Here is a 24,409-nt window from a genome sequence, read left to right as displayed (position 1 = left end):
GGAGGTAAAGGCGCCAGTCTCCTTGCGAAGGACCCTTTGTGATCTCGTGCTTTACCTCAAGATTTCCCCCCCGTTGTGATGACGGTCCTCACCTTGTGATATTATCTGATGCATGTACATCTATTTATTTTATGCATTTCTCAACGCGATAAAATGAAATATATTCTGTTGTAAAACAAAAAATAAAAGTCAATAGATTTTTCGTCAGGCTATCTTCAGGACACCCGATTTACTCCAAATGCATTCTGGTACTGTCCCTTCTCTTGTTTCTGGAGACCCGCCGCTAAAGCAAAACCGGTAAGGATAAACTGGTGAGAGCAATTAAAGGGGAAATGTTATACGAATATAACTCTGGTTCAGCCCTATAAATGCAAGGGGGGGGTATTTTACATATATGTAAGGCAGCATATGATTACAAACTGTGTGCAAATTGCATGTATGGCGTTATTTTATTGTTACAAAGTCTGTTGTAGCACGTCTCGCATGGCGCTGTACAGGAAGGGGTTAATTTTTTCCACCGCCGACATTTTTATGCACTGCTTTCCCGGTTACTTCGAAACATAAAATGCTATTTTTCGTTCTGGTTTCGCTAATTTAAATGATTAAGAATACAGTATTGTTTGATCCACTTTTTAACTATTGTATGAAGCCCGATTAGTCGCACAAACGATGTCCCACTTGATTAATAGTTAGCACATCAGTTAGCTAAACTCATTGATTAGCAAACAGGCTATTACTTAGCTAATGTTAGCTCTCTGGCAGGCTACAAGCATGCAGCTGCAAGACAGAAAAAACTCACACAATTATTGATGACAGATTATTTTAATGTCTGTAGATAGCTAATTGATGAATATTGGTAACTTTTGACTGCCGAAATTGATTTGGCTGAAAATGTCTGGTGCATGATTTAATTTGAGCCGGCGCACACTAGCCCAATTTCACATCCTCCTCGCACTGATTCAGAAGCCAAACTCTGACTAATACCCAAAGCGCAGCAATTTATCCGGAGCCATGATAAAATACAGGATCACACAGTGACGCAAGATAGCCTGCAACTGGGATTCTGTTTAATATTTAATGTATTCTATTTTTGTTTTATTTAGCCATCAAATTCCCCGAGACCAGATCGACTAGTTAGGTCTGATTCTATGTCCAACTTCTACGCTTCTCATCAATGATATGTTCTAGATGACTGACAGGAGGCGTTGTTTTGAATCCACCGCGCCTCCATCTTGGCACTCCCCCAAAGTTAAAACATTATTTTGGAAGCTATAGAAATGCATTTATTAATGTCTAGATTTGTTTAGCCACGTTTATTCTATTAGACACCTTCATGCATAGTTTAATGTGTGCTAAACATAGAATAAACAAACATATACATAAACATTTACCATCTACCTTTTTTGAAAGTTTTAATGTTACTATCCACACTACAACAACAAAATACTTAAATACGTGTAATTTTGTCCCTGAAACATTTCATTGAAATACTGTAGAATTCCATTCATTCCTATGGATGACTGCTTCTTCTGGTGAGTGCGATATTTGTAACTTGTAGCTTCAAAGCCTCTTATTGGCCGATACATAGAATCAGCAAATCAAGGTTTATATATAAATCATTGCTTTTAAAATGTCACAGCAAAGTGAAACAGATATGTGAATAAATAAATGGAAACTGGTCTCTGGTTATGTCAGTGAGTGGTCAACAAAAGCACAGTTTTTATACTCTGCAGAACTAGAGGAAAACATAGCCTAAACGTGTTTTCACATTGAGCTATGTGTTTTCTCGGCTGTACCTGTCACTGTAAACAGGTGTTTATGTTAAAGGGTATCAATGGAAGACTTGTGAATTTGGCCAAAAGTACAGGTAACTGCCAAAATAAAGGAAACACCAACATAGTGTCTTAATAGGGTGTTGGGCCACGAGAACAGCTTCAATGTGCCTTGGCATAGATTCTACAAGTGTCTGGAACTCTGTTGGAGGGATGCGACACCTTTCTTCCTAGAGAAAATCCATAATTTCGTGTCTTGTTGATGGTGGCGTAAAACGCTGTCTCGGGTACCGCTCTAGAATCTCCCATAAGTGTTCAATTGTGTTTAGATCTGGTGACTGAGACACACAACCTTTAAACCCCCTATGCTACTTTGAGACCCCTCTTTCAAAGTGACTGAGACCTCTTCTTGCTGTGGTAGCCAAAATAATGGGCAACTGGGCATTTCTACACATGACCCAAAGCATGATGGGATGTTAATTGCTTAATTATCTTAGAAAACCACACTTATCCCACATAAAAAATCTAACACACATTATCACATATGTACACATATACGCTGCTGCTAATTTCAATCTATCCGATGCCTATTCACTTTACCCCTGTCTACATGTACATATCTACCTTAATTACCATGTATCCCTGCACATTGATATGGTATTGCTAATCCTTGTATATGGCTTCATTCTTGTTTTATTTCTTGTTCTTTTTTCATTTTTCTTATTTAACTGCATCGTTGGTAAAGAGCTTGTAAATCAGAATTTCACTGTGAGGTCTATAACTTCTATTTTGGCGCATTTGACAAATACAATTTAATTTGATCTAAGAAATGAACTTTTCCCTCTTTGAGAGATTCATTTCTGATTTATTGGATTTTGCAACAAGTTCAAGCCATTGATCAACTGATTCAGCTTTAAAGATACAGTGGCTTGCGAAAGTATTCATCCCCCTTGGCATTTTTCCTATTTTGTTGCCTTACAACCTGGAATTAAAATAGATTTTTTGGGGGTTTGTATCATTTGATTTACACAACATGCCTAACACTTTGAAGATGCAAAATATTTTTTGTGAAACAAACAAGAACTTGAGCGTGCATAACTATTCACCCCCTCCTAAAGTCAATACTTTGTAGAGCCACCTTTTGCAGCAACTACATCTGCAAGTCTCTTGGGGTATGTCTCTATAAGCTTGGCACATCTAGCCATTGGGATTTTTGCCCATTCTTCAAGTTGGATGGGTTCTGCTGGTGTACAGCAATCTTTAAGTCATACCACAGACTCTCAATTGGATTGAAGTCTGGGCTTTGACTAGGCCATTCCAAGACATTTAAATGTTTCCCCTTAAACCACTCGAGTGTTGCTTTAGCAGTATGCTTAGGGTCATTGTCCTGCTGGAAGGTGAACCTCCGTCCCAGTCTCAAATCGCTCAAAACAGGTTTCCTTCAAGAATATCCCTGTATTTAGAGACATCTTTCAATTCTGACCAGTTTCCCAGTCCCTGCCGATGAAAAAGATGATGCTGCCACCACCATGCTTCACTGTGGGGATGATGTTCTCGGGGTGATGAGAGGTGTTGGGTTTGCGCCAGACATAGTGTTTTCCTTGATGGCCAAAAAGCAACATTTTAGTATCATCTGACCAGAGGACCTTCTTCCATATGTTTGGGGAGTCTCCCACATGCCTTTTGGCGAACACCAAACATGTTGGCTTATTTTTTTCTGGCCACTCTTCCGTAAAGCCAGCTCTGTGGAGTGTACGGCTTAAAGTAGTCCTATGGACAGATACTCCAATCTCCGCTGTGGAGCTTTGCAGCTCCTTCAGGGTTGTCTTTGGTCTCTTTGTTGCCTCTCTGATTAATGCCCTCCTTGCCTGGTCTGTGAGTTTTGGTGGGTGGCCCTCTCTTCGCAGGTTTGTTGTGGTGCCATATTCTTTCAATTTTTGAATAATGGATTTAATGGTGCTCTGTGGGATGTTCAGTTTCAGATATTTTTTTATAACCCAACCCTGATCTGTACTTCTCCACAACTTTGTCCCTGACCTGTTTGGATAGCTCCTTGGTCTTCATAGTGCTGCCTGCTTAGTGGTGTTGCAGACTCTGGGGCCTTTCAGAACAGGTGTATATATACTGAGATCATGTGACACTTAGATTGCACACAGGTGGACTTTGTTTAACTAAAACCTATGTGACTTCTGAAGGTAATTGGTTGCACCAGGTCTTATTTTAGGGGCTTCATAGCAAAGGGGGTGAATACATATGCACTCACCACTTTTCTGTTTTTTTATTTTTTTGCGTTTTTTGAAACAAGTTATTTGTTTCATTTCACTTCACCAATTTGGACTATTTTGTGTATGTCCATTTACATGCAATCCATATAAAAATCCATTCAAATTACAGGTTGTAATGCAACAAAATAGGAAAAAACGGCAAGGGGGGTGAATTCCGTGGCAAGGCACTGTACATACATGCACAGGCATTTTTAGTTAGATTCGTTTTTTGTAAGTTTACTCACTTTGGACATTTTTGAGATATAACCTAATCTTCATTAATAGCATTTTGAGGTACAAAATTATTCTTCAACACTATTGATACCCGAAGGTAAATTGTTCTAATCAAATGTCTGCATAAGCATCCACTATGCCTTTACCTTTTCAGTTTAGTAGTAGTTACACCAAAACAGAATATTTAAAGTTTCACAACCTCTTTCCTTTACTCATCCCTCGGTCCTTCTTTCCTTATTCGCTGTATCCTGATCCTGGATGCTAATTGGTTGAACAGAGAAGAGATGTAGTCAGGGGTGACTGTCCAGTGTTACTCCAGCCATGTTTCTCATCCCTCTCTCCCCATCTTCTGTCCTCAGGTTATTGACTGAGGTCCCAAAGTGTCTCCAGCCATGTCTGTCAGAGAGTCGTTTAACCCAGAGAGCTACGAGCTAGACAAGAGCTTCAGACTCACACGCTTCACTGAGCTCAAAGGAACAGGCTGCAAGGTGGGTTTTTCTACACCCCTGGCGCTGTGAACAGAGTTATTAGGGTACATCGAAGACTGGCTACTGGTATAATGGCAATGAATAGAATGTTTTTGGCCACTTAGTCTTTGCTGCTTTCAAAAGTTTCCTTGCTGTGTCTCTAGCGTCAACATTAAGTCATGTTTGGGAGCAATGAGCAGACATTTACTTTATTTTCATAACTATACAATGTAAAGTTTGGTGAGTTTGAGAAAAGCACTACAAATGCAACACATTAGGATGATGATTAAGCTTGACTTGTAGTTCTGAGGTAATCTGCTTGTTATTCCATAGGTACCCCAGGATGTGCTACAGAAGCTTCTAGAAGCCTTGCAGGAGAACCACTATCAGGAGGATGAACAGTTCCTTGGAGCCGTCATGCCCAGACTTGGTATGAACACACACACACTTTATTCACATCCATTCTTCAGATAACTTTGAAAGTTTAATAATAACTGTTCTTTGCAGGCATTGGTATGGACACCTGTGTCATCCCCCTCAGGCACGGGGGCCTTTCTCTAGTCCAGACGACAGACTACATCTACCCCATAGTGGACGACCCCTATATGATGGTAGGTTCTCATTCTGTACCCCTCTTTGTGTTAATGTTTTCAGGCATACCTTACATGCTTTAGGTCCTGTGAGTATTGTATAGATTGAATAGTTACTGAGAGCTTTGGACTGGAGTCGTTTATTTCACCTTGAGCAGAGTATGTGTTATCTTCATTCATATCTACAGTAAATCATGTCAATAATGCCTTCTTTATTCCTGTCTGTGTCTATAGGGGCGAATTGCGTGTGCCAATGTTCTAAGTGACCTGTACGCCATGGGAGTGACGGAATGTGACAACATGTTGATGCTGCTGGGGATCAGTAACAAACTGTCAGAAAAGGTGCATGGCAACACACACACACACACACACACACACACACACACACACACACACACACACACACACACACACACACACACACACACACACATACCAATGTGTAGCACCCAGCCACTAAATAGTCCCTCCCCTGTCTCTGTGTCCCTGTCAGGAGCGGGACAAGGTGATGCCTCTGATCATCCAGGGGTTCAAAGATGCGTCGGAGGAAGCAGGCACGTCTGTTACGGGGGGACAGACGGTTCTTAACCCCTGGGTGGTCCTGGGGGGGGTGGCCACCACGGTCTGTCAACCCAATGAGTTCATCATGTAAGAACCCTCTCCTCACAGACCGCCCTCCTGCCTTTCACTCTTTTGGGGATTTCACTATTATTCAGATCTCTCTCTCTGAGCCTCTAAACTTAAATTGCTTTGATCAGGTGAACTGTGTTCTGTGTTGTGATAGTAATGATAGCTATGGTGATGATGTGATGTCTGCTGTTTTCCAGGCCAGACAACGCAGTGCCAGGAGATGTGTTGATTCTCACCAAACCTCTTGGGACTCAGGTGGCTGTGGCGGTACACCAGTGGCTGGACATTGTAAGTCTCAACACACTAACCTCTCCTTTGATTTATTGTATTGTAACTTAAACACTAAAATGTCAATGTAATGAACGAGACGTCTGTATCTGTCAAAAAATATCAACGGGAGGGACAGTTGGACCCAATCAAAGCTTTATCAGTCATTGCCGTGCCTCAAAAGTGGTCTAAAGTTGTGTGTATATGTCTGTCCCTCAGCCTGACAAGTGGAATAAGATCAAGCTGGTGGTGACTCAGGAGGATGTAGAGCTGGCTTATCAGGAAGCTATGATGAACATGGCCCGGCTCAACAGGACAGGTACACACACCGCCCGACTCAACAGAACAAGTACCTGTCCTCAAGTTGTTCTCCCCCTTCTCTCCTGTCTAACTTCTACCATTGTTTGGATGAATGTAATGTGAATATTGATGTAGTTGTTGTGTTTATCTCTCCAGCTGCAGGTCTGATGCACACCTTCAACGCTCACGCCGCCACTGACATCACTGGCTTCGGGATTCTGGGCCACGCCCAGACATTGGCACGGCAACAGCGTAGCGAGGTCTCATTCGTCATTCACAACCTCCCTGTGCTCGCCAAGATGGCCGCTGTGTCCAAGGCCTGCGGGAACATGTTCGGACTCATGCACGGCACCTGCCCCGAGACATCAGGTTTGTGTCTCTGGCCGTGCATGTGTTTTTGTCGGCCTGTTGTCTGTCTAGGTTCTCTCACCTCTTTCACACACATACTCATCAGCCATCTCTGTCTGTATCTATAGGGGGTCTGTTGATCTGTCTTCCCAGGGAGCAGGCAGCTCGTTTCTGTGCTGAGATCAAATCTCCTAAATACGGCGAGGGCCACCAGGCCTGGATCATCGGCATTGTGGAGAAGGGCAACCGCACCGCCCGCATCATCGACAAACCACGAATCATCGAGGTCGCTCCTCAGCTCTCCACACAGAATGTCAACCCCACACCCGGCGCAACCTCGTAATACCTCTCCCCTGCAATGCAGACCGGAACCACAGAGCTCGGCCGAGTTTTTTTTAGACTCATAGAAAACCATCCTAGAGTGTGTCAAATGTATACACGTATATATATATATATATACACACAATTAACTGGGTTGAGGTGTATGTACACCTGCCTCAGACCGACAGAAGCCTTAGGGGCAGGTCAGGTCATCACACAATGGACGCACTATCAACAAAAAACTAAAAAATCTCTAAAAAGAAAACAAGTAAAAATCCATTTGCCTTTTGTCTGTTGTAATCTGTTATGTTTGACTGAAGAGGCAGGCAGCTTCTGGGTTTAAGAATAGATTATGATTATCCGATTCTGTTGATTCATTTAGAATCTTTAGGAGACTCGGGTGTCCGTTGCTTCTTGGGCTCTTTTTAAAGGGTGCTTGTTCTCGACAAGTATGTGTAAGAGTTTTTTTTGTTTTTTTTAAGCGATGGGTAGTGATATAGCGTTTTTGTTTGTCCGTTCACTTTGTGTACAGTTTAAAAACTTAGTTCTAGTTTAAAGCTGTAACAGATGCCTGGAAAGATTGAAAAATTACTTTCAAGAGAAAAGAGTGAACGTAAGGGTTGCTTTTTTACTTTCACTTTTTGTATCCCCCCCAAAAAACAAATAAATCAAATAGATTTTTATTTTCTTGCCAGTTTTACAAGAGCACTATCAAATTGATGGATCTAAAGGAATGCATTATCAAATTGGACTCCCTCTGTTCATATTGCTGTTTTGTACTTCTAATCAGTGATAGAATCACAACAAGGACATTAAAGGACATACAATTTGTACTTCTAATCAGTGATAGAATAACAAGGACATTAAATCCATTCTGTCATCTTACAGACAATAAACAGAACGTCCTGGTATAGTTTGGTATACTCGCCTATACACTGAGTAGGATTTGGAGGAAATCTGAGCATGGTGTCTCAACTCTGTTGCATTGCACACACCTACCTTTTAAGGAAGCAGGTATCGTAAGAGGCAGATGAAATGGTGAGTGTTCAAGTCTTGGTTGACACTTTGCTCCATGAAAATAGTACCAGTGCATCCATCTGCAGCAGAGTGTACACTAGCTGATTTTCTATAGAATCTTCCAGTACCTAGAGGTTCCATACAATTTGTATACCGGTAGTGTACTTTACTCAGATTTGCCAACACTAGTATTCCACACTATCCCAATAAATGTACAATCTGCGTCTAATCATCCTGGTTGGGATAAGTGTAGTCTTAGGCTTAGATTCAAATCAGATGGAGCATTAACCAGCATTGGCCGACATCCGCATAGCAGATGTTTTAGAGTTGTAACTGCGGTATGAGATATTCTATCGATGAATGGCTGCTTCTGTATGTCACAAACCACTCCCTTAATCCTACCGCGTTAGAAGTTCAAAACGGCTCTAGAAAGTGTAGGCTATCGGTGTTTAGAAATAATTAATCAAATGTCAAACCATTGATGTTAGGCTAATGCATGTTTTCATGTTAATTTGAATGGGGAATTTATAGCGTATCAGTCTAATTCAAGTGTTTGAACTTCTAACGTGGCTGCATGGGATGTTCCATTATAGTCGGGTTTCAGTGTATCCAATGGCAGTGTCCACAATAAGGTAACACAATGAGACGCTTGTGGATTTGACAGCTCTATGCAGTTCCGACGCCGCCAAAACAACTGCTATGCAGATGTCAATCTGATTGAATCTAGCCCTTAGTACTCTCCAGTCATCTGATGTAAGGCCTTTTCTAATGTCTGGTACCATAAAGGGTTGTATGGCACTCTGCTTACAAACTGAAATAAAACTGGATCCTCTCTTACACTGAAGGACTGCGTTTGTTCTCTCCTATTGTTTCTTAAAGCAGGATGTTGTCATTATGCCATGTAGTAACTAAGCACTTTGCACACCAGAATGTAATTCCTCTGCTATACATGGCAACTGGAAATGTACGTGGTGTAGTTGGCCACACAGTTCAGGTATGAGAGTATACATTTCTATCTGTGTCCAAGTCCAAAGAAGAGGTAAAACAAACAATCAACATATCCTTTATTATAATATACTCAACACATACAGTTGAATTCTTAAGTTTACATACACCTTAGCCAAATATATTTAAACTCAGTTTTTCACAATTTCTGACATTTAATCCTAATAAAAATGCCCTGTCTTAGGTCAGTTAGGATCACCACTTTATTTTAAGAATGTGAAATGTCAGAATAATAGTAGAGAATTATTTATTTCAGCTTTTATTTCTATCATCACATTCCCAGTGGGTCAAAAGTTTATATACACAATTAGTATTTGGTAGCATTGCCTTTAAATTGTTTAACTTGGGTCAAATGTTTCGGGTAGCCTTCCACAAGCTTCCCACAATAAGTTGGGTGAATTTTGGCCCATTCCTCCTGACAGAGCTGGTGTAACTGAGTCAGGTTTGTAGGCCTCCTTGCTCGCACACGCTTTTTCAGTTCTGCCCACAAATTTTCTATAGGATTGAGGTCAGGGCTTTGTATTGGCCACTCAAATACCTTGACTCTGTTGTCCTTAAACCATTTTGCCACAATTTTGGAAGTATGCTTGGGGTCATTGTCCATTTGTAAGACCCATTTGTGACTAAGCTTTAACTTCCTGACTGATGTCTTGATGTTGCATCAATATATCCACATAATTTTCTACCTCATGATGCCACCTATTTTGTGAAGTCCACCAATCTCTCCTGCAGCAAAGCAACCCCACAACATGATGCTGCCACCCCCGTGCTTCACGGTTGGGATGGTGTTCTTCGGCTTGCAAGCCTCCCCCTTTTTCCTCCAAACATAACGATGGTCATTATGTGACCAGCCAAACAGTTCTATTTTTGTTTCATCAGACCAGAGGACATTTCTCCAAAAAGTACAATCTTTGTCCCCATGTGCAGTTGCAAACTGTAGTCTGGCTTTTTTTATGGCAGTTTTGGAGCAGTGGCTTCTTCCTTGCCGAGCGGCCTTTCAGGTTATGTCGATATAGGACTCGTTTTACTGTGGATATAGATATTTTTGTACCTGTTTCCTCCAGAATCTTCACAAGGTCCTTTGCTGTTGTTCTGGGATTGATTTGCACTTTTCGCACCAACGTATGTTCATCTCTTGGAGACAAAATGCGTCTCCTTCCTGAGCGGTATGATGGCTGCGTGGTCCCATCGTGTTTATACTTGCGTACTATTGTTTGTACAGATGAACGTGGTACCTTCAGGCGTTTGGAAATTGCTCCCAAGGATGAACCAGACTTGTGGTCTACCATTTTTTTTTCTGAGGTCTTGGCTGATTTCTTTTGATTTTCCCATGATGTCAAGCAAAGAGGCACTGAGTTTGAAGGTAGGCCTTGAAATACATCCACAAGTACACCTCCAATTGACTCAAATTATGTCAATTAGCCTATCAGAAGCTTCTAAAGCCATGACATAATTTTATGGAATTTTCCAAGCTGTTTAAAGGCACAGTCAACTTAGTGTATGTAAACTTCTGACCCACTGGAATTGTGAAACAGTGCGTTATAAGTGAAATAATCTGTCTGTAAACAATTGTTGGAAAAATTACTTGCCAAAACTATAGTTTGTTAACAACAAATTTGTGGAGTGGTTGAAAAATGAGTTTTAATGACTCCAACAGAAGTGTATGTAAACTTCCGACTTCAACTGTACATACGATTCAGATAACAGATTCAGATATACTACCTTATATATTACAACACTTAAATACTCAAAACAGTGGTATTTACAAGTGTACACATATTACAATCAGATGAAAATACAACTGCCTCTGAACTAAACAGATGCCTTGCCTATCCTTAACCTACATTACTACATCATATGAATCAATGTTCTTTAAGGCTACCAAGGCATTTTGTGCTTCATTGCTCTTGCCAAAATTGGTTCAATACTATGTTAAAAATTCACTGCCATTTTATAGAAGGGATAGTGCGAAATAAAGTCAAAATGCTTTATTAAATATTTATTTCCACAAAACAACTCCCTCCTGCTAACTGAGTAAATATCCAAAAGATCTATAACTTGACCCATTCTAAACCCGTTACCCAGAAGAGACTAGTCGTGACCCGCCGTTTTGGAAATAATGTAATGTCACAGAGCATGAAAATGTGGTATGAAGTCTATAAAGATCTTTCAGTCTGTCTACTCATCACATCTCTTTCTTGTCGTTTTGGTCGAATAGCGCACGAATGTCCAGCATGGCCTGTCGAATGTTCTGTCCAAAGCGGTACGAGTCCTACAGAGAAAGAGACAGACAGTTGTTTGACCTGATAAAGATCCAGCTAGATTGTCATTAAGGTAGTATGTAAGTGCTATATACTCTATGGTTCATCATGTAGTGTGACACAATGGTCTCACCGTCTCAGGGCTGGAGAACTTGCTGGAGATGTGGAATGTGATGAGGTTCTCTCCTACAATGATGTAAGAGACGCCATAGCCATCATCAGCCACCTGGGGGTGCAGGAGAGACAGTACCAATCACCCCTAACTCTGACTACTTCATAGAAGTAAGAAGCAGACATAGAAGAAGTAACAGAAGACACATTGGTAGTAGTCTGTAGTAATCTGGTCCCAGCTAATTTCTTAATGTGTGTGTGTGTTGTGTGCGTGCGGTAGACTCACAGGGCCAAACCCCCCTCCTGCACCCACGTATCTTGGGAACTTGTTGATGTCGACCATGTTGAGCTGCTGTTGAGGAGTCTGACTAGTGGACAACCTCCAGGGCTCTGACAACACCTACACAGGGAGGGAGGGGGGGTCAATAGAGAAGATGGGTAAGTGTAAATCTCTGATATCATATCACTTGGCTGCCAAAGTATAATTTAACACATATAATGGTGTTGACTACACAAACACTCAGAAGCGAGCTGACCTGTTTGAGGAATGGTGAGTCGATGTTGAGGTACTTGGACATGATGTAAAGACAGAAGAGGTGTCTGTCGATGCCAGAGCCTGTCATGGCCAGACGATACATATTCTGGTGTTTGTCTGCAGCCTTCCGGAAGAGGTCCAACCTCTGGGCGCTCTGCTCACAGAGACAACAACAGATGATATTCAATCAAAACCTAGATCCAGCTAAAAAACACAACAGATAGTGCAGTGGTGGCCAGTCCTCCACCTGCAGAGCTACTGGGTTTGCACGGTTTTGCTCCAGCCCTACTCAGACATACATGATTGTACTAATCAACTGTTCATCAGCACCTTGAATAGCTGAATCAGGTATGTTAGTGCAGGGCTGGAACAAAAGCAAAAAGTGCATAGCCAGTAACTCTCCAGAAGGAGGGTTGGTCATGCTTGCTCTAGAGGACACCCTTCTCTGGCTAGATAGGTACAATAAACAGACATTTGGGTCCTGGTCACCTAGTTCTCGGAGTCAGAATGACCTGAGCCTCACTGTCAGAGTTACATCATGTCACTGTCTATCAGTAACTCCCACAGACAAGGTTACTCACCTGCAGTGCTGCACCCACACTGTGTTTAAACACAGATATAGTCAAACATCTGATGATCTATATCTAGCATGCATAGCATGTATGTGAAAGGGGACTGTTACTGCTCTTGTGCTGTCATTAGTGCATTCTATATTTCCTCTGAAATGATTAACAAAGGTACACAGTAAGAGAGGTGTGTGTGTGTCCTCACCTTAGTGTTCTTGTCTTCCATGGCTCTGACGAAGGCTGTGGACTCTATGGTGCAGGAGCGAACCGTCTCTGTCCTACCCTCACGGAACATCCGGGTCATCGAGGCCTCATAAGTCAGACAGAACTCCCCCTTATCCTACAATACATAGACAACAAATACATTCAGTTTATTTGCTAGAGACATGATATTGTTTGTCTGTTGTCTATTCATGACTGACACACACACCCTGAAATGAGCCAGCTGCAGTGCTAGCTGTATGAAGGCATCAGGACTGGTCCTACTCTTCTTGATCAGGCCTTTCCCAAACTCATCAAACAGACAGCCATGGAAGTCCACGTCATCCGCTATCTCCTTGGCAACCATGTAGGAGTCCTCAATGACCTCCTGGCACTGAGGGATGAGGAGAGACCAGACACCAGAAAGGCTCAGACAAGACACAAGACAGCCCGTAGAAACTACCGACTGGTCTACTGAACACAACACTAAACTAGCTTTTCCTCTTTACTAAAGCTACAACTTTTGATCCCTAACACATTAGAAGCCATACCTCCAATGGAACGTCCCATTGTAGTTTGGCGGTGGGAGGCAGGCCCTTGTTGATGTCTCCTTTGCAGTGCCCCTCCTCTGTGTAACCCAGATGAAAGCAGTCCGTTGCTAGGACGTACTACACAGAGACATCAGCACAGCAACCATTAGATTCACACAACACACTTCCCAATGAATCACACCATGTCATATATTGTGTTTTAGAATAACATGTTTGTAATACATCATTAATCCACCATCAACAGGGCCAGCTCCAGACATAAGCGGTCCCAAGGGGGCCCCCGACCCCAAAAAAGGAACTCAGACAGGGTATCAACTTACTGTTCAGAGTAAGAATAGTAGAAAACACCAGGTGCAATTAGTTGACACAGCCATGCACATTTTTTGATTGGTAGTTTAGCCAGCTTGTAGTAATCATGGCCGAATACCGACCGGGCACGTGCCCAGGGGCCCTGACCTCCTGGAGGCCCACATAGATTATGTTAGTCATTCTCACTCAGATATCATATTAATATGACATAAGTCATGGCAAAATGTGTAGAATTTGGGGAAATTAGCTTTAAAACTGCAGAAATGTCTCTCCACCACATGGAAAATGGGTAGAATTGCAGGAAATTAGGTATAAATTGCAAATTTTTCTCCTCGCCATAAATAGGGGGGCCCCAATTGTTTTTTGCCACGAGGCTGACCATCAATAACATTACCTCCCACATGTGTCCTACAATGGGAGCATCTGCCCACGAGTGTTCTGCATTGACCCCCAGTTTACCATTCTTATAAGCGATCAGGGTGAAGGATTTGTCAAACCACCTGAGAGAGAGAGAAGGCATATCAGGTTAAACACTGAAACACACATCATAAAGGCAGTGCACAGAAAAGCAATATAGCGTTAAACTATCCTCACTGAAATAGGCCTACTTTACAACGCATCTTTCCTTCTTTTCTGTCCCGTCTCACCTGTCATAGCACTTCCCGTTTGTCTCTCACCTGTCATAGCACTTCCCGTTCGTCTCACCTGTCATAGAACTTCCAGTTTGTCTCACCTGTCATAACACTTCCCGTTTGTCTCACCTGTCATAGCACTTCTCGTTTGTCTCACCTGTCATAACACTTCCCGTTTGTCTCACCTGTCATAGCACTTCTCGTGTCTCACCTGTCATAACACTTCCCGTTTGATTCATCTGTCACAGCCTTTCCTGTTTGTCTCACCTGTCATAGAACTTCCAGTTCGTCTCACCTGTCATAGAACTTCCAGTTTGTCTCACCTGTCATAACACTTCCCGTTTGTCTCACCTGTTATAGCCTTTCCCGTTTGTCTCACTTGTCATAGCACTTCCTGTTTGTCTCATTTGTCATTACACTTCCCATTTGTCTCATCTGTCATAGCACTTCCCGTTTGTCTCACCTGTCATAGAACTTCCCATTTGTCTCATCTGCCATAGCACTTCCCGTTTGTCTCACCTGTCATAATACTTCCCATTTGTCTCACCTGTCATAACACTTCCCGTTTGTCTCATTTGTCATTACACTTCCCGTTTGTCTCACCTGTCATAGCACTTTCCGTTTGTCTCACCTGTCATAACACTTCCCGTTTGTCTCATCTGTCATAGCACTTCCCGTTTGTCTCTCACCTGTCATAGCACTTCCCGTTCGTCTCACCTGTCATAGAACTTCCCATTTGTCTCATCTGTCATAGCACTTCCCGTTTGTCTCACCTGTCATAATACTTCCCATTTGTCTCACCTGTCATAACACTTCCCGTTTGTCTCACCTGTCATAACACTTCCCAGTTGTCTCACCTGTCATAACACTTCCCATGCAGCAGGGACTTTGCGTACAGGTCCAATGATCTCAGCTTGTCAGGGTCGTAACCGTGCGCCTCATCATCAAGGGTGAGGAAGAAGGCTGACGTCTCGATGGCCTCCAGAGAGGCTTTGTTAACACCCTGGCTGAAGTACTTCAGACGAGCCCTCGCCCAAGGAACTCTGGGAGAGGATAAGAGGTGGACATTTTATTTCTGATGTGTGTGTGTGTGTGAGGAAGGAGGGGAGGTTGCGCTTTCGTGCCTATATGTGTGTATACCTGTTTCCGGCTGTGAGGGCAGCCAGTTTGAGTTCCCCAGGCTGTGGCTCCGTGGTGTCGTCGAGGATCCTCTGGAACTGAGTCTCCAGCTCAGAGGGCCATAAGTGACGTCCCCCGTAGTACAGCCACACCTTAAAGAAGCGGCCCTTATGGTACACCACCAGGTGCTTCCGGTCACTCAGGTGCTGAACAAAGTCTGGACCAAGGAGTAGGAGAGGGGGTGAGGACATAGAACATTATAAGGGGTTGGGGAATGCACACTTCTCTTGAATGATAGTTTTTGTTTAAGATGGTCAGAAGATGTGTCTGACACAAATTCATGTTCATATTGATTCATGCAACCTCCCAGCGATAGTTTGATAGTGTTATGCCCCCAGAAGGCAGCAGTGTGCTCACCTGTCTCTATGCCAGGGATACGTGTGGTGTTGAACATCCTCTCCATCTGATAGGAACACATGGGCAACACCCCCAGAGCCCTCAACTAGAGAGAGAGTATGCCAAACAAAAACCATTGACTGCAAAGATAAACAAACCATACAACTCTATGCACAAGGACTACATTTAAAAGTCCAAAGCAGCCATTTTTATCACCATAAAAAATCATTTCTGGGTAACATTTAAGTACCTTAATCTAACCACTAGGCGGTAGGTAGCCTAGTGGTTAGAGCATTGGGCAAGTAACTGAAAGGTTGCCGGATCGAATCCCCGAGCTGACAAGGTAAAAATCTGTTGTTCTGCCCCTGAACAAGGCAGTTAACCCACTGTTCCCCGGTAGGCTGTCATTGTAAACAAGAATTTGTTCTTAACTAACTTGCCTGGTTAAATAAAAATAAAATATTAACCTTACTATGCTTGGTCAAAAAGGCAAAGAGCAATTTCTCAAGCAGGAATTTCGCTAGGACTGTCTGGGAGTGGTCTGAGTGGGGAGGGGAAAACTGAAAACTAGCTGTTACTGGAATCCCACCAAAATATGCTGACAAAAACTCTTAAATATCTCCTCCGAATTATGATTCAAAGATCTTTGCAGAAAGAATGGGGTGACAGCTATGATATGACCACTTGATTTTGAATTTTTTTATTTTGGTTATTGACCTACAGTAAGTGAAGTGGAATAACAGCTGGTGGTAACATAACATAATGGTAACATAACATAATGGGTCCATTTCATGACACGTTTTAATCACTTAATATATCATCAACCAAATTGTTATCAGTAAAAACACTATAACTAATTGGTAGGTCTACCTTTACTTTTTACCTCTGTGAACTTTAATTATCCTCCCTCCTCATAAGATATATATTTTATTTTTATCTCAAAGATATGTGGGTATTTGGTCACAGAAATACAATATATATTAAACTTACAGAAGGCAAATCATTTCTGAAAAACAAAATATAAGTGTTGATATTTGTTATTGTGTTTTTATGTATTTCTAATACCGTAAAGAGTTTTTCTGCTAGATGTTTTCTAGGACCTATTTTCCATGAGTTTGACCAAAGATCTAAGCCTTTGCTTATTCCTAATTTTTAGCAGGGAAAATGTTTGGAAAATGTATATATGGCTTAATTTCTCAAAAAATAGACTCTTAGCTTTCATCAAATCTGATGTGTTCCTATGGACTTCATATGTTAGTGCTCATGGGGCATTTGAAATGGAAATGCCCTAGACCAGAAACAAGTCGAAGGCAGTGGGAGGATGTTTAGGTTAACAGAGAAGGAGGGAGATGACCTGGGTTATTTAGGGGTTAGAGAGAGGGCCGAGGGCCAAAGGGGAAATGGGGGAGGGACCTGAATACTCTCAAGGGTACAAAGAGGGGGTGAGAGAGACAGAGAGAGAGGTACTCATTACCGGTGCATGTTCTCCTCTCTCTAGTTTGCGTCGGTACTGCAGCATAGCGTGAACCACATTCCCTGCCCGAGCTGCCTGTCTGTGTGTGGGAATCACGTACAGCAGATCCTAAAGCAGAACATCAAATACATCATTAGGTAAAGGTTACTGGATACATCTCAAGCAATGCCATGTTCCCTGTATGAGTACCCATATAGACATGTCTTACCATGGCGTAGAAGTTACTGTTGACCATGATGGGACTCCTGCCTCTCAGGTAGATGTACTCCTCCCACCAATCACTCACCTGTAAAACATAATCTATTACAATAATTTGTTCAACTACTAATTCTTTGTTTTAAAGAGCACTCACCAAAACAACTTAATAAATAAAGTTAACACATTATCGTTTCATGTAACCTGACATCACACTTTAGAATACGTACGTAGTTAGTAGCCCACCAGGATTTGAGGATGAGGTATTTCTGGAGTTTGGGTGCCTCGTCTCTCTTGAAGTCATTGGCCACCACCTCCATCTGGTTGTACTGCTCATCATCCAGCAGGGGGCGCACTGATTCCAGGTACTGCAAGGTCACATAGCGATTATATGATATAATACTGATATGTAGTGTACATATATGGTTCTACACTGGTCCTGGTCCATCACTCTCCTGAACAAATGTGATCAGTTTCCTATTGTATTTCATCTAAGCATATGAGACACATAACCACCTCTCTCTCACCCTGGTTATGGTGTCGTCCACGCTAGGCACAGGTAGTCTGGGTAGGGAGGCCTGGAAGCTGTAGAGGAGAGGTCTGCGCCCAGAGAACATCTTCACCAGACTCTGAAGAGAAAAAACACAACACAATGACTGGGTTAATTGTCAGAATAATCAAATACTCATGGATGAGAATAAGAGCTCAGAAAATATATTCTTGATTCTGAACTATAAGTGAGCTGCTCTTTTGGTCATGTTTATATTGAAATAGAGACATTTGACAGACGTACCAGCCAGAGTTTGGTGCAGAAGCTCATTTTGCCGTGGGACTCAAAGATCCAGGCATGGTAGGAGAGAAGGGCCTTGAGAATGTACCTCAGCATGAGGATGAGAGAGAGCCACAGGCCCGTGGCAAACAGGATGGCACTCAGCACTGTCTGGGTCTGCACTGTCATGTAGTCACTGGAGAGAGGAGAGAACCTCACATCTAAATACCCAGATACCCACAGTTACATACTTAATCTGAAAAAATATGCATCACTCTTCCCCAATGCCTCTTCATCATTGTGTTATTTGCTCACTGACCTGACAGGTAGGGTCCTCTTGATGGTATCTATCATTCCCAGTGATGGGTCTATCCTGGCATACATGGTGCTCATGATGGCTATCACCGCAATCAGCCAACTGGATGGGCTGGCAGGGTAGACCCCTGTCAATATCCCATTCTGAAATAAAATAATTCAATGTTAATTTAGATAGTTAGCCTACAAAGAGACCAACAAGGCTATTCCTGGATGTGCTAGCCTATGTCCTAGCCAAGCACTAGGCTACACACACCTGATTCAATCAAGGCCATAATAATAACTTGAATCAGTTGTTTTAGTGCTGAACTGCAACAACAACCAAACTAGCTATCAGGTTCAGGTTTGGTAATGACTGTAGGGCTACTTAATCATTCGAAGACAAACCTTAAATCTTATGGCGCGCTTTATCCATGATGTCACTCCCGACAGGTAGATGTGTTTGAGTACCTCGCGGCTCAGGTGGAGGTCGATGCCGTCTGGGGTGACGGTGAACTGGAAGCCAACCGCCTGATGTGCCTCCGCCATCCCGGTGACGTTGAAGCCCCTGTTAAGAGAGATAGATAGACAGAGACGTTGAACTTCAATTGTTTACACACGTGAATTTATTTTAAAATGTTGGCTCTTGCACAATTATCAAACCAAACCAACTTTAGGCTAATGGATGGATGTGGGAATGAAGTCAACTCTTAATCAATTTTAGGTGAGAGAAACAGGGCTGCATTACCACATTTACTCCTTTTTTGTTGTTGTTGCAGTTTTAAAGCTAATTTCCTGGAATTCTACACATTTTGCCATTGCTTATGAGGTGTTCATATGCCATCTCAGGGGCCCCGTGGCACATGCCCTGCGTGCGCGTTCGGTAATCCGGCCCTCTTGTAATTTCAGGGATTTGTTAAATATTTTCTAACTGTATGTGGAGGTCATAAGTCTGTTTATGTTGTGGCCCGGTTGACTGAAAAGTGGGCTTGAATTTCTTTTTCCATGTCATATGACGGGCCAGCAGCTAAGTGGGGCAAAGTTGAAATGCCAGATATAGCCTAGGCTACTGGCATGCGCTCAGATGTAGGACTGGTTTAAAAATATAAACACTGCAGACTAGGAAGAGCATGTGAGGTCTACTACACCACAAACCACATAATGAAACATTTTGCAAGGTGAATTCATAAAAAAATATTCCAATAAATAGGCTTTATCAGTGCCATAATACATGATAATACAGTGCCATCAGTGCCAAATTGATATTTCTCTAGTATAGCTGTATATTATGTGTCCAGTCACCTACAAGTCTAGATTTAAGCAAATTTCATTTTTTAACAATATAAACTGAAGAATGACATGAATCATTCTCTTCAGCTAACATTTACAATAGCAAATTAATTATGATGATGCAGACTTCCTATGAATAAACATTTGTCTAGCTTCTTACACACAAATATTGTGTGGCACAAGGAGCCTACACAATTACTAACTTTTGGCTTGCTTTGTTTGTCAAACATCTGAAATGCACTATACCCAGCACCAACAACAAATCCATAGGGTATCTAACTATACTAGGCTACAGTATTACATACATTAGTGTGTCATGGACAGCTACAGTGGCTTAAGAAATTATACATTATAGCAATCTAAAAACCAAACATTCAGTAATTCCATACCTTTTTGCTTAGGGATTCAATTCAAGCTTGCTGAAGTGAAACAGAAGAAGGCATTGACTGTGGTTTCTCTCAGTGGAATTCCTCTGGACTGGGGCTGAACCTCTCTCTGTGTTCTGTGTGTGATTCCTATGCCCTTGAATTGGCTTTCCTCAGGTACTGAGAGCAATGCTATCCCCTATGCTCCCCCCCCCCCCTCTCTCTCTGTACTTCCCCTATGCCCCCCCCCCCCCCCCCCCCCCCCAGACTTTTCTATCTGTAACTGGACACTATCTAGAGCTAGACTGTAACCTCACGTGGCTGCTGACCACATAGTGTTCAAACCCCTACAGAGTACACCTATAAATACATTATGTTGATTCATCAATCTATTTACATATATATTAAGTTTCATTCAGGGCTACCAGTGACAAATGGTTCATTAATAATCAATAGTTATAAGGCATGTTTTGAGGCAAGTTTCATCTCTCTGTCTCTCGGTAAGCAGTGTATCTATGTCATGTAATAACCCACCATGTTCCGTTTTTATGTCACTACACCTGTGGATACCTCACTCACTGTTTTTCTCATGGTCTGACAGGCTTTAAGCTTTAGTCAGACACCCAAGAGTTCTGGTATTAGTTAAGATCAATGGCTTTATGTTTCAAATATGTTTTATTGCTCTTTAACCTCTATTTCACATTTGTCACAAAGTACTTATAGTAAGTAAATACCCCAAAAAGAGTAAACAAAGGCAACGGTGGGAAAGGCAAACTCCATAGGAATTCTTTAAAAGGAAGGAAACGAGATCGTGAGCCCATCCTCCTCTGGGCAGAGAATTAAGGCACGTACAGATCGGTAGTATTGTCGAGTGTCTGCCGGCTGAGAGTACTTAGCACCTCTGAACAGAGTGCAGGACGTAATTTGCAAATCGAGCCAAACCGATTCAATATGTAGAAACGGGAGAAAATAATTTTTTATATACGTATGATATTACACAACGCGCCGTCACCAAGCGAACGAATGGCAAACAAACGACCCCCTACTGTACCAACAATCGTCTGGTGAGTTTTCTCCTTTAGACTACTTTAGTTCAAGTTATCATTAAAGGCAGAGTAAAAGCATGGCAAGGCTTATTGTTGCTGACACAGAACGGGTACAGTCCTCATATAGCAAAGACCCACGTTGATGATTAGTCAGCCTTTTTCCAGATACGTTCAATACAAATCTGGGCCTGAACCCCAAACAGAGCAAGCCAAGGCAAATCAGATTGATTGATGAACGTTTGTGTCAGAAGGAGAGTTGAAGTAGGGCTTCATAGCGGGTGCAGATGGGTAGAGGAGGGAGGACAGTGAGAGAGGACAGTGAGAGAGAGGGAGTGATGATCCAGCATTACAGCAGTGCTGTGTTCTATACCTGGCATGTACACCTGGTCACCCAACACTGTCCCCTGTCCAGCTAACGCCACCTTCTCAGCCCCTTTCACCTAGGACCAGATACGGGAGGATTAGATAGATAGGTCTATGGCATTTAAAACAACTTAATCTCATTCAAGATAACACTCAGTTGGTTGCTCACCTGCCCCCACTGCCCAGACTCCACACAGAATGATGCCACCACATTCTCTGAGTTATTTCCTCTAATCACAAACAGCCGGTCGGTGGTGCCCAGGAAGTAGAGACTGGGAAGGTCAACAGTGGCTTTGGTTAGGGTAGGGAGCAGCTCAGACCACAAGTCTGGGAAAGAGAGAGAGAAAACAGAAGTGTGTGTGTGTGTGTGTGTGTGTGTGCACGTACGAACGTGTGTGCATGTGTGTGTGTGTGTGTGTGTGTGTTAGGTGGTTCAAGGCTGTTATTCATTAGACTGCAGCTTGCAATTGACCAACATGTAAGGTTGAAATAAACAAGTCCACTCACTACCTGGATTGAGACAAGACTGTTTGACCTTGCCTGGAGTCATACTGTAGTAGCAGCTTTTCTCCAGTCCTCTGGATGTTCCCCAGGACATAGAGACAGAGGCCCAGGCTGGTGGCCAGAGGGAGGTCATGGGACAGGAACAGGGTGAACTGAAAGTCAGTCAGAGGCAGAAAGGAGACAAAAAACCTGCAGCAGAGCACACACACACACACACACACACACACACACACACACACACACACACACACACACACACACACACACACACACACACACACACACACACACACACACACACACACACACACACACACACACACACACCTATGGTTGGACAGTTAGTTCAACTCGAGTTCACAATTTGTAATTTTAGTGCACACATTTTTTTGTTATCGTGATTAATCGCATTGTCTGAAAGTGTTCAAAATAGACTGAAAACATCCAAAATACATCATGCATACAGCTAAAAACCACAATGCGATGTCCAAACAAGTTGACATTGAGGTTAAAGAATGTGTGTTTTATCAATTTACCTGATTTTGCTGTTGCTTTGGACAAAATCAAGACATCAATATTCTTGTAATGCTTTTTGTATAAAAAATGTACTTATATGTGTATAGGCAAAAGTTAGACATTTGTAGAGCCACAAGCTTGATGTGGCCATTGCGTGCTATGAAGGGGTTGTACCTAAAGGAGGCCATTTTAAACTCCCAGACCCTCTTGGCCCATTGCCTGTAGCCCCCGATGAGGTAGTTGAATAGAATCACCGCAGTAAAGCACCACTTATCAGCCATGAAGGGGAGCTCTGTTATTGGATGCCAGTCACCGGTGACCTCTGACCCATCCAGGGTGAAGAGGTGGCGGGTGGCTTCTGTTTCTGGGTCGTTCCAGGAGGTCAGGTTCTCCTTCCTCATGCTGCAGAGCCAGAGCTCACCCTGCCACCTCAGAGAGGTCAGTTCAGCCCTGTGTTCAGCCGGCAGACACCTGGCAATGCATTCACAATATGTAGAATATGAATAAACAGTTTTCAATTGAAAGGAGAGTTCACTCCTTGCAATTTAAGATTATTTATTGGTGTGGAACTTGAAACCCATCAAGTAGGCTGATTGAGGACAGGTATGGGGGGAATGGGGGTACAGGATGTCATGCTGCACCTGGTGAGGTGAGGCAGCTCCAGCAAGTGTCTGCTGAGGTAGAAGAACACAGTCGTCTCCAGCTCAGTACAGCAGATGTCCTGGGCTAGAGCCAGGCAGGACAGACAGGTGTCTAGGGTTAGAACACCCGACAGGACAAATGCCTCAGCCAGCAGGTAGCTGCCCACCTCCAGAGCCAGACAGAAAGAGAGCATTGCAACATTATAAACATTACAACATTACAAACAATAAATTGCTGGTGCTGTGTGTGATGTGCCAGCCTGGGCCAGATGAATTTCCATGAATAGAAAATGAAGTATGATATATGAGGAATAATACCCACTTAGATGTGTTCTTCCAGCTTCTCCTAAGGAACGCTGAAGTCATTCCAGAAGCAGAATTCTAGGAGGGAGTGGAAGACTGAGAATGGAATGTGGTCCAGGAGAATCAGGCTCTCTGAGGTCTCTCTCATACTGGACTGGGACATGGCTCTGAAGTACTCATTACAGTCAGACAGACGACCCAGGTTTACCTTATACACAGAGATGGAAGGTTAGCTTTGTCATTATGTCAAGCTATGGAAAAATGCTGCAATGTCTGATGGGACACTCTACATAATGGAGAAGTGAGGTGTACCATTTCTAAAGGCAATGCAGGGATGATGTGATGACATACAGTAGCTGTTAACTTACGTGGAAGGCATGTGTGCTGGTCTGCACTGTAACCATGGTTCCGATTCCATCTCCATGGTCATAAGTATGATATGCCTCATTGGTCTGCCACTCCTCTGACACCCTGTCCTTCACCCGAGTCACCTGGTGATGTCAGCCAGGGGTGTGGCACCGAGAAGGGCGTTCGCCACACCCTCTCTAAAGCATACTTCAACCACCCGCTGATCCACAGCAGCACAACTGTCACATACTGTCTGAGAAGACTCATCATACTGAGGAGAGGAGATTCTTTACTACGGGTGCGGTCGTAAATTGCCTACAGTGTGTAGGGTCGTTGGTAAATTCAGAGGGTTGTCAGATTGTCTGTTCGTAAATTGAGCGTTTCGGAGCACAAACTGGGCGCTCT

General features: G+C 42.8%; 2 protein-coding genes across 3 annotated transcripts; one reads left to right on the top strand and one right to left on the bottom strand.

Moving 5' to 3' along the window:
* Positions 1-227: 227 nt before the first annotated feature.
* On the top strand, positions 228-9,054 carry LOC120060667 (selenide, water dikinase 1-like). 2 transcript variants are annotated; one of them, XM_039010064.1, is made up of 10 exons: positions 228-297; positions 4,630-4,758; positions 5,071-5,167; positions 5,245-5,348; positions 5,562-5,669; positions 5,821-5,975; positions 6,155-6,245; positions 6,444-6,543; positions 6,681-6,893; positions 7,001-9,054. In XM_039010064.1, exons 2-10 carry the CDS (start codon positions 4,663-4,665, stop codon positions 7,213-7,215), a joined length of 1,179 nt encoding a protein of 392 aa, XP_038865992.1. In that variant the 5' UTR covers positions 228-297; positions 4,630-4,662; the 3' UTR covers positions 7,216-9,054. The 2 variants fall into 2 exon arrangements, with proteins under 2 accessions (XP_038865992.1, XP_038866000.1); XM_039010072.1 differs by having other exon boundaries at positions 272-311.
* Positions 9,055-10,839: 1,785 nt separating this feature from the next.
* LOC120060659 (carnitine O-palmitoyltransferase 1, liver isoform-like) lies at positions 10,840-20,438 on the bottom strand. The gene is made up of 19 exons (XM_039010052.1): positions 20,308-20,438; positions 19,037-19,196; positions 18,654-18,793; positions 18,359-18,530; positions 18,093-18,194; positions 17,796-17,933; positions 17,579-17,656; positions 17,371-17,478; positions 15,918-16,002; positions 15,522-15,717; positions 15,239-15,424; positions 14,144-14,249; positions 13,441-13,557; positions 13,119-13,283; positions 12,894-13,028; positions 12,124-12,276; positions 11,874-11,987; positions 11,610-11,702; positions 10,840-11,487 (listed from the first exon to the last, which is right to left on the bottom strand). Exons 2-19 carry the CDS (start codon positions 19,175-19,177, stop codon positions 11,401-11,403), a joined length of 2,316 nt encoding a protein of 771 aa, XP_038865980.1. The 5' UTR covers positions 19,178-19,196; positions 20,308-20,438; the 3' UTR covers positions 10,840-11,400.
* Between the last annotated feature and the right edge of the window lie 3,971 nt (positions 20,439-24,409).

This window comes from Salvelinus namaycush, chromosome 2, assembly GCF_016432855.1.
Source record: "Salvelinus namaycush isolate Seneca chromosome 2, SaNama_1.0, whole genome shotgun sequence".
Taxonomy (NCBI): Eukaryota; Metazoa; Chordata; class Actinopteri; order Salmoniformes; family Salmonidae; genus Salvelinus; species Salvelinus namaycush.
The sequence above is the reverse complement of the archived record's forward strand: the minus strand, read 5'-3'. Positions and strand labels throughout refer to the sequence as shown.